General features: G+C 39.7%; 1 protein-coding gene across 1 annotated transcript; it reads right to left on the bottom strand.

Annotated features, from left to right (window-relative positions):
* Nucleotides 1–247: 247 nt before the first annotated feature.
* si:dkey-222f2.1 (intermediate filament protein ON3) lies at nt 248–8,484 on the bottom strand. The gene is made up of 10 exons (XM_047582984.1): nt 8,027–8,484; nt 4,688–4,896; nt 4,542–4,602; nt 2,760–2,855; nt 1,882–2,046; nt 1,601–1,726; nt 1,377–1,520; nt 1,198–1,274; nt 906–952; nt 248–790 (listed from the first exon to the last, which is right to left on the bottom strand). The coding sequence occupies exons 1-10, from the start codon at nt 8,336–8,338 to the stop codon at nt 684–686; spliced, it is 1,344 nt and encodes a 447-aa protein (XP_047438940.1). The 5' UTR covers nt 8,339–8,484; the 3' UTR covers nt 248–683.
* Between the last annotated feature and the right edge of the window lie 2,138 nt (nt 8,485–10,622).

The following is a 10,622-nucleotide window of genomic DNA, read 5'->3' as shown; positions in this document are numbered from 1 at the left end:
TATTTAATTACGAATATTATCCAGAAATTGAAATAAATAAATCATATATATGCCAAAAAAATAAATAAATAAAATAAAATACTTCAAAGAAATCAATAGTCAAGATTTTTACATTTCTCCTCAACAGTTAAGTCATGGAAACCAAACTACTACCATGAAAGTCATTACTTGTTGTTGTAAGTAGCTCCCATGATTTTTTTCACAGAAAATAAAAATAGAAAATAAAAATACACAGGCGTCTTTTTGTTCAAGTTCATTTTATTTGCGACACCAACAGAAAAGTAATAAAGTAACTTAGACCCAATGATCACAACAATAGGAGGAAACTATTCAATAACAGCATAAAACAATGTCTGAATGCAAACAGCTTATCATTGGTGAAACCAAGGTCTAATAAGTTCTCTAAAATGATGATTTGATTCATGATTTTGCAAAGCTACAATATTCTCACTATCCAATCACATATTATATTGACAACAATAATATAGCAGTTTATCTTAGTGTGACATGTGACTGTAGTTAGAGTGACTAAACTAAAAAGCTTAATATGCATATTAGAAGCAACCATTCCCAGATTAATTTCCACTTTATTTTCCATATTTAGATGATTAAATTGTTCCATGATTTTCAGGAAAGTTGGTGATGAAATGCCCAACATGCAGCCTCTCATCACTCCAGCTCTCTCAGTAAGTGCTGTACCTGCTGCTGTCTTTGGTCTCGGTCGTCTTTATCAGCAGCTTTGGAGCAGGAGAGCTGCTGTTACTGTGGTAGCCATTAGTACTTTTAGTACCTGGACAGAAACACAGGGATTCAAGCGGTTAGATATAAGTTTCATTTCTTAAAGTATGACCTCTAGATCAGTGAGTCAGAAGGTGGAGAGAGGACAAGTCTGGTCTGTTTCTTACTGTAGTTGGAGATGGACTGGATGTTGAGGATGGACTGTTGTCCAAGTCTGCAGAAGAAAAAACAAGAGCTGAGTAGAGCTGAATAATTCCCGCTCTATTTCAACATGTCCAAGATTCAAGTTATGTTTCTTGTCACTTCTATAATATGTGAATGAAAACATAGACTGTTGTTTAAAATCATTTGCACTCTCTACATTTCTGCAAAAAAAAAAATATTCAAAACAAAAATTTTGTTGACAGATGAGCGCAAAGTAGAATTATTAGTTTTAAATCCAGATGAAAATATTTTAACCTGTCCTCCTCTCCTTCCAGCAGCTTCCTGTAGGTGGCGATCTCGATGTCCAGAGCCAGTTTCAGGTTCATCAGATCCTGTATGTGAAGACGCTTTTACTTAACAGGACTTTTATTTTTTGCTGGTTTTCTGTTGATTTTCTCTCACTGTGCGTGTTACATTCTTTCTGCCTCGTTTACCTGGTACTCCCGCAGCTGTCTGGCCATGTCCTGCTTGGCTCTCTGCAGAGCGTCCTCCAGGTCTCTGGTCCGGGCTTTGGCTTCCTTCACGGTCAGCTCTCCACGCTCCTCTGCCTCAGCCAGCTGGTTCTCCAGACTGCCACGCTGAGGACGGACAGGGTTAAGAAGCCATCCGTGCTGGATCTAAAGTATCTAAAGACATGCTTCAATACATCTGACTGTACCTGAGCTTTGACGGCCTCTATCTCACTCTGCAGCCGGCTGATCAGTCGGTTGACCTCAGCCACCTCTCCCTTCACCATGCGGAGCTCGTCTCCAAACTGGGTGGCCTGCACTGACATTTGGTCGAACTGCAAGTATACATGGAAGTGTGAAAATATGATTGCAATTTTTGTGCCAGAGCGACTAAACTAAAACAAAAAATGTAAATAATGGATTACAGTGCATAATGGAGCTCTTCTCGAGCACCTTCAGCTTGTCTCTGGGTTCTCTCCCCTCTCCTCACCTTGCTCTTGTACCAGGCCTCTGCCTCCTCTCGGCTGCGGGCAGCAATCTCCTCGTACTGGGCTTTGACCTCAGCTACAATCTGCTCCATGTTCAGGCTGCGGCTGTTGTCCATCTGCACCACCACTGAGGTGTCTTTGATGCTGGCCTGCAGTTCACGCAGCTCCTGGTTAAAGTGCACAAAATAAAACAGCAGTGGTTGGTGAAGATATTCTGTAGTGATTTGAAAAGAAAGACTGAAAAGAATGATTTAATACATAACATTTATCATTGTTTTTGCAGTATTGTGTGATGTTTTATCTTTTTATATAATTACATACTTATAATGAAATTGCAAGATTTCTTTAACAGGAAGTGTTTGAATATATTTTTTATTTTGTCTGCACCTGAGGTGATTTTTTGACTCATTAACCTTTTCACCACTGAACTGATGGTGCCTTTAAAGATGATTTTAAGAAAATACACTATATGAACCTGCAACTGCATGATGGATGAAAAAAAAAGCATATTATATTTGGAATATTAACTATAATTTTCCAACTAATTAGTTATTAAATTAATAATGTATCACCACTTTCATGGTCAGGCATGTTTCAGTTTCATGTTTGGCGGTTTGAAAATCAACATTTTTTATTACTTTAACCGCTGATCATCTCCAAATAGTCTAACAACAACAAGAACAGGAAATATTTCGGCTGGCTGATACCAAGAAAAATCCCAGAGGTGGAGCTGACTCATTAGAGAGTCATGCCACAAACATAGAACAATGAACTAAAGGAAAGTGCAGCATTAATGAGGAAACCGCTGGAAACCAGTAGGGGGAATTTTCAAAGACATAAATACTTCAAGTGTTTTGACGAGACTCGGAGACTTGCATACCTCCTCATAGATGTTCCGCAGGAAGTTAATTTCATCGGTCAGAGCTCCGACCTTATCCTCAAGATCGGCCTTGACCAAGTAGGCTGAGTCCACGTCCTGGAAGAGACACAGAGAGAAACAAACACCATAACAGCACTGCAAACTTTGGGCATTTGTGTTGTGATCATTATTAACCTGCTGTCATGACTAAAATAAAAACTGCAGGAAGCAACTTTTTACTCGGGTATACAATTCTATTTTTAATTTTATTTATTTATTTATTTTTATTGAAACATTTATTTTATTGTTTTATTTATGACGTTTAGGTTGAGAACACTAAACAAAAATGTCAGAACTAAATAAATGTACATTTATGAGAAACAGCCAGGAGGAAATCATTAATGACTTGACTAGATACATTTACCAGGAGTTTGGGATGTTGTGTTTCCATGCTGTCTTATTTAATTATGTGGAAAACCCTATTATTATTTAAGCATTTCCCCGAAACAAACAGAATGTTTAAGCTTCTGAAAGTGATGTTTTTTACTGATAGAAAACCACTAGAAGAAAGTAATCAGCAACTTGATTTTTTTTTGTCTTTGCTAAGGCTAGTCTTTTAGTGTCTGGTAGCTACATTTAGCAGTTTTGCTGTTTATTTTTTCTTGATTAGCTGCTGTGTAATTTAATTGTGAGGACTAACAAATTAAAAAGTCTTGAATCTTGAAAAATTGCTGTTTTGTGAAAAAGAAATGTGGTCATCATCAGAGATTTATTTTTAGTTTCGTTAGCTTGTAACTTATGCTAGCTGCCTTTAGCATGTTTTCTATGATATTCATCTATGCACAACATTTCCCCAAAGTTAACAACAGTTTCTAATAGGGAGCGCTTATTAGTAATTGATTTTACAGTTACTGTCCAAACAAACCATGTCTTAACACCTGCATGTCCAGGCATGTTTCAGTGGTGCTGAAATGCTTTGAAATTAAGGTCTCCAAGTAGCCTGAGAATTGCGACAACAACAAAGGTTTCCACTGGCTGATATCAAAAAAAACATTCCAGAGGCAGCTCATGTAGGAAGTCGAATCCCAGATGAGTCATTACACAAAGATAGAACAATGAACAATAAGAAAGTGCAACTTTTAAGTTGGTAAGTAAGTGGAAACAGAAATAAAACAGAAATGGATGTTGTCGGGTTTATGTCAAATACTAAACTACTACTACTACCTAGCTTTGATTAGCTGAAACCAAAACTCAGAAGCTAGCTAACTTGATAGAAATGGATATTACAGTATTTCTCTAGTTCCTTATTGCGGGAAAGAGAGGCCAATTTACTCCCACAAAATTTGCAATATTTTGTGTATCTGGATTTGTAAACACTGTAAAATCCTTTTGTTTTATCCCACAGAGTTGTAACTGACTTTTCCAGAGTTTTTGAAACCCTGAGTTGAATCATCATGATGACCAATGTGAAGATTCATTAAAAAGAGAGAATATGAATTCAAAGACTAACTTTAGAGGATGAGTACGGTTGCTGAGATATATCAACTTCCCCATGTTTTGGTGGAGATACTTTAAGGATCTGGGGTCACAGCGAGTTTTAGATCCAAAATTGGAGCCAAATTTGGATAAAATACATGTAAAACTGCCTCCAGCTGCTCTTCCCAGGTCCCACTGACAGTGTAAGCTGCCAAATATTTTGATGCACATGTGAATGCAACCCATACAAACAGGACAATGAGAAAGGATAATGGAAAGGTTCATCTTACTCGCCACACCTACATGAATGAGCATGAGTGAACGCACCTTCTTTAGGATAACAAAGTCATTCTCCAGGTTGTTTCTCTTGTTAATCTCGTCCTCGTATCTGTAGCAGAAGCAGGACAGTGTAACGAGGCGGTGCATTTGATGACTCAAATAACTTAGAGTGGGATACCGCGGCTACGATTTACTTGTGTTTGTAGTCCTCCACCAAGCTCTGCATGTTCCTCAGTTCCCCATCCAGCTTGGTCTTGTCGTTGTTGACCAGGTCCATCTGGCGCCGCAGACCCGCCATGTAGACCTCAAACAGAGGCTCCACGTTGGACCGGCCCACGCCCTGACCCTGCAGCAGTTCCAGTTTTGTTTCAAGCATCTTGTTCTGCTGCTCCAGGAAACGAACCTGAGGGAAGGAGAAGAAAACAAAACAAAACAGATTCTACATTCAGCTGTTCAGGTGAAAGATCACATTATAGATTTTAGATGAAGTTCTGCTGGCGAAATAGCAGCAACGTTGCATCCGATAAACAAGCTGAATCAAGAGAAACTGGAGTTGATGGGTAAGACGTTTCATCTGGGTGTTCAGCTCTGAAAGACAGGGGAGGATTTGGCATTGGCAAATGACAAATAGCAACATCTATTCAATCCCCAACTCCCCAACAGTCTTATATAACAGCAGACATGGTTGAAGTATTTTCAGGAAACTCTACTCTACTTGTTTCAGCTTGTTTGTTGGATTTACCATGACCTGGATGACTGAGAACCATCACAGAGATAAGCAAAGTTGACTTGACAGTTCTTCAAAGGTATTCAAACTTAAAAACAGAGTGGTAAAATAAATTTTAAAAGCTTTCAGCTCAGCTAAATTAGTATTTTAATTGGTTCATTCGGACCATAAACTGCAGATTAAGAAATAATGGGAATAATTGGTGGTTGCAGCTGTAGAACAGTGTTGTCCATTGATAACCAGAGGTCGAAGGAACGCCGTCGTTCCACCAGATAACCTTCTCGAGCTCAGTGTCAACACCCAACTGTACTCCAGGACTGTATCTGCACAGCTCGTGTTTCTTGCCCAGCAGCCGGGTTTATCCGGCGCCTATTATCCCTCCCAACACAAAGCCAGCGTTCTGTTCAGAGCAGAATAATCTTTCTCTGAGACACGGCCACACCGTGTCCGACCTGATTTATCGGGTTACACTCCAAGTCAAAGGGACGGAAATGGGGCAGATAGCTTAGATATCCAGCAGCCCATTACCACGGAGTCAGACTGAATCAGGTCAAATCCCAGGTGCATTCTCTGTGCTACGAATCTGGGGATTTAAATTTGAGTTTAGATCTAACAGGAGGTATTTTCTTTGGCTATTTTCTTACATTTCAAGTGCAATGAATGTCATTTACATTTAAACTGGCTCACTATGTTGCAACAAGTCAAACTTTGTCTGCCCGCTGCATCGGACTAATTACTTCTCTGCATGAGGGGAGCAGCTCTTTAAAGTTTCATTTAAAGAGCTGGGAGCGAGGTGGGATTGGTTTACACCAGTAATAGCTGATCAGTTCACTTTCTTTACACATGGCTGCAGCGTTAGCAGCAAGAGTAACTCGTTTGAGTTCATGTGAACAAATAAGAAACACAAATGTCTGGTTGGCATTTTGACCTCCCTGCATCTAAAACCTCCAACGACGAACAGAGGAACTCTTCAGTGTCTCACATATTTATCTGGGAAGTCTAAATACGTGTTCTGAATAGGTTTCGCAGCATTTTGTGTTGTGCAGCTAATACCTGCAGGGTCTTACATTTTAAATAGACAATAAGTAATTTAAATTAAAAATTCAGCAGTTTAGCCGAAACCTGAGGATTTCTTGCTGCTTCAAAATTTATTTGGAAGCCACTGAAATTCTTGTTTTTATTTATTATACTCTATTATTTCGAGCACTATAGTGATTTATTTATAGTGCTATTTTTTATATCATTTAATCACTTCCATTTCTATTGTGTATGTTTATAGAACAGTATTATTAGTGTGTAACATCAAACTTGTACTCAGACTGTGCGTATATTTGCATAGCATAAATTTGCATATCTTATATTTGAATAACAGCATTCTTTTTTTTATCAATGAGGTATTGTAATGTATTTGTATCTTAAAATAATGTTGTGGATTCTGCTCTTATTATTCTTGACACCACTGCAGTCATCACAGGTAATACCAAAGACTCTAAACAACCATTCAGATACATATTTTTATAATGTATTTCATTGTAATCTCCCAAAAACAAACAAACAAAAACATAGAAAAATTAATTTTGGACATTTAGACAAGCGGATGTCCATCCAGTGCGGCTCTCTGTCTCCGTACGCCTGAAGTGTATCTCCACTGATGTGAGAAGACCAACAAAGCCTCTATTGTGAGAATGTTACCCACTCCGTGAGAAAGCAGAGATGGTCCCTAAGTAGGGTATCGATGTCCAGCGTTATCACGGAGCCGGTCGCTCCTTCTGTGGGAAATGCTCTCTTCAGGAACCTCAGCCTTGCTACGTCTCACTTTCACTTCCCTTTTTACTGTTTCATAACATAATATAAGATAAGCTGTGAGATTTTAGGATAACATGCGTTATAAAAGTTGTTGTTAGTTGTTGTTAATCAGCGTTGACTGGGATAACCACCCTTAGCCAGGACAGCTTTCTTACCACATTAAATTGATTCTGTTTCCTGGGACAGATATTAAATAAAGGAGTGATGATGTGTGGAAAGTGCTGACTTTGATATTTAATTTGGTTTATATTTAACTATATAAGAACAGTTCTGAATTAGTCAAAAATGGGGACTTTAAAAATGGCTTCCACATTGACCGTCACAATCCAATTCTTCTTTTTTCTTTTTCTTCTTTTTTTCCAATTAGACCTTTGCTTTGTTTGAGGAGCTTGTTTTGGGCCTTTAAGACTAAACGTCAGTCTACATTTTATCAGTTCTTCATTCAGCAGGAAGACGTTACAGCTATAGATGCAAAAATCATATAGGATCATTTTTTATCAGCTCTGAAGTGGCCTGAGAATGAAAGTTAAACAACCTATACTGTTTTGCCAGATAATTAGGGACACTAGTGAATCCATTTTAATGTATCAGTCCTGCCTTATTACTGCTCTAATGTTCAGTGAGAAACAGCGTCAGAAGGATTCACCATCATTTGATTTTTGATATTTGGATACTTTTTGGATTTATGTTTGCTGCTGCCTATTGTGGGTTTAAAAATGTGAACAGAAACTTACTTGTATTGTCAGAAATAAACTCACTTGCCAAAAATTGGGCACGTAACTGAAGACAAATCCTTTGTAATCTAACAGTCCTGCAATAAACTAGTCTTCACGTGTCAGTGCTGTTAAACTGCACTGAATTAAGCACTAAAGTGTTTCTGTTATTCGGCCTAACCCACTGTCTGAAATAACAGGAACATGTGTCAATTCAGTAGTTCTACAAACCACACTTCCACAATGAAAACACTAGTGTACCTAATGAATTGGCTCGAGTCCGTTACCTTATCTATGAAGCTCGCAAAGCGGTTGTTGAGGCTTTTGATCTGCTCCTTCTCGTGGGCTCGGCTCATGGACAGGCTGGGGTCGATCTCCAGGTTGAGGGGGGCCAGCAGGCTCTTGTTGACCGACAGGGACGCCAGCGGGGCCCCGAGGCCATGGTGATGCCCATTGGTGCCCGCGTACAGAGAGCTGCTGCTGAGGGAGATGCCGCTGAAACCCCCCTGACCTGGACCGTAACCGCTCAGCCTCCTGGAGCCGCTGCTGCTCCGGACGGAGTTGCTGGAGCTGATTCGCTTGGTACGACTCAGACTCATGGTGGAAGAGAAAAGACTTAGAAGGTGGAGGTCTGAATGTGAGGAGGGGAGGTGAAGGAGATACAAGAGTGAATAAAGCACTGAAAGAAACAGACCAGCTGAGCAGGGAAGAAGCGAAACAGGTGAGCAGATGATACTGAACACGGTGGGGCATCTCAGGTGTCTTTTAAACCTCTACAGGGTGGAGTCAGGAGAGGAGGGGAGAACCTGGAGCTAAAGAGAGCCACGGTGTTGGATGTCGACTATGTCATGTGCCAAAATAAAAACACCGTCTCTTCATTTATCTGTGTTTTCAAGGCTTCAGACTGGTTAAACAAAGCTGCCTCGACAACCCGAGGCCTCGTTCAGACTTCACATTAACATTCGTCCTGGTCACTCTGATCACAAGTGTCCAGCTTTAATTATAGGTACACACCCAGGACACATGTGGTCTGAGATCACACAGTTGTGATTAAAGACCACCTACCTACTCAACAGGGGTGATCTGTGGAAGAGGAGTTAACCTCATTCATTCAGGAAACAAAAACACACAACTGCTGTTATAAATGATCACATGGAAGGATAAATAAGTAATGAATAATGAATAATAAGCGACACCTGATCATTATTTTTAAGAGTCTATTCAAATACTTTGTCCTTGCAGCTGTTAAATATCAAACTACTGCACTGTTGTAGCGAGTGCCCTGTACTATGCTGTGGTTAGGTGGGCATAGTACCAGAAAAAAAAAAAAGACATCAGAAAGGCTGGACATATGACAAGGTTGTTGGAGGTTGTAGAAGTAAGGACCCAACCACAGGACAATAGATGAGGCAGGAACTCCAAACAAAAAGGTTTTTAATAATTAACATAAGGCACTGTGCGAGGCAAGGAAATACAAAAATCAAAATAAATCATCAACATGGAACATGAAAACATGGCAACATGGAAACATGGAAACATGGAAACATGGCACGAAGACATTAAAACGACCCGACAAGGAACAAAGGGAAGGCAGGGCTATATATACACAAGAGGGCTGAGGGATGACAAGACACAGGTGAGACGCATGAGGACAACCAACCCAGGTGAAACCAATGAACAGTCAAGAGACAAGGTGGCACAAGACAGGAAATCCACAACTTAACAAAATAAAACAGGAAACACAACATGACACGGACAGACATGAGAAAACCACAAGGAAACACGATAGACAGGAAACTAGGAAACCTGGCAAAATAAAACAGGAAACACAAAACATGATTCACAGAATGAAAGACAGACCCAAAACCTTGACAACATGTGACTGGTGGGGAGTAGGACAAGGTTGTCTCAGTGAGGGACGGGAATAAACTGCTGTCACTCATGGACAATCCATCCCATCCACTACATCAACCACTAGAGGGACAGAGGAGCTCATTCTCCAGCAGACGGATTCAGCTCTGCTTCTATTATACTCTACTCCATCCAGCTGTACAACAACCCACCTTTTTGTTATTCTAAACAAGAGCTCAGTCATGAAAGGATTTAATCATCTGTGTCTTTATTTACCTTTATTACCACTGATTTTCCTGTCACTGCTTCAAACAACAGCTTGTTTCAACACGTGTTTCATCTCCCCAAGTCATGACACAAACAACAAACTGTTCTCACAGTATTGTTACAATATTCTGCATGACATTGGTGTTTATTTGCATCCATGTTCTGTGAGTTTGTTCCGAAATATGGATCTTTTCTCTAAGTGATGGCTAAGACAAACAACCTGCTTCACTGAAAAATTTTATATTACAGCTCCGGAAAGATTTTTGTCATGGTTCTGTCTTTTATTTTGTGCCACGTTTTGTGCTTCCTGTTTTATTTTGTCAAGTTTGGGGATTTCCTGCCTGCCTCATTAGTTCTGTATCTGGGTCCACACCATGTTTCCATGTCTTGTTTTGTGTTACCTACCGAATGTTACCTTGTCCACGTTCTTTGTCCTCATGCCACATTCCCTGTTTTCATGCCATGTTCATGATTCTTTTTGAATTTTGGATTTTGGATATTCCTGCCATGCCTGTTTGATTTCATTAAATACTTTTTCTTGGAACTCCCTGCCTCATCAATTGTCCTGCACCTGGGTCCCCACGTCAACACCCTCCCTACCTGACAATTTTCATTGCACAAATATGAAGTTAACCTGTTTCTCCAACTTACAGTTAGTCAAATAGCCGGTTCCAGGTTAACGCCCATGGTGATATTGTTACAAAGATTCATCATAGTTTGTGTTGTTGTATTTTTGATGAGAATAAATCCCCTGAGATAAATTTA

Source organism: Mugil cephalus, chromosome 4, assembly GCF_022458985.1.
Source record: "Mugil cephalus isolate CIBA_MC_2020 chromosome 4, CIBA_Mcephalus_1.1, whole genome shotgun sequence".
NCBI lineage: Eukaryota > Metazoa > Chordata > Actinopteri > Mugiliformes > Mugilidae > Mugil > Mugil cephalus.
This window is presented reverse-complemented; position numbering and strand designations above follow the sequence as displayed.

Excerpts from the sequence above, each read along its gene's own strand:
- si:dkey-222f2.1 (XM_047582984.1), bottom strand. The coding sequence starts at position 8,338 with ATGAGTCTGAGTCGTACCAAGCGAATCAGCTCCAGCAACTCCGTCCGG. Across the intron at positions 4,603-4,687 it reads GTGGAGGACTACAAACACAA|ATACGAGGACGAGATTAACA; the intron begins GTAAATCGTAGC and ends CTTCTGCTACAG. Across the intron at positions 953-1,197 it reads CTGGAAGGAGAGGAGGACAG|ACTTGGACAACAGTCCATCC; the intron begins GTTAAAATATTT and ends TTTCTTCTGCAG.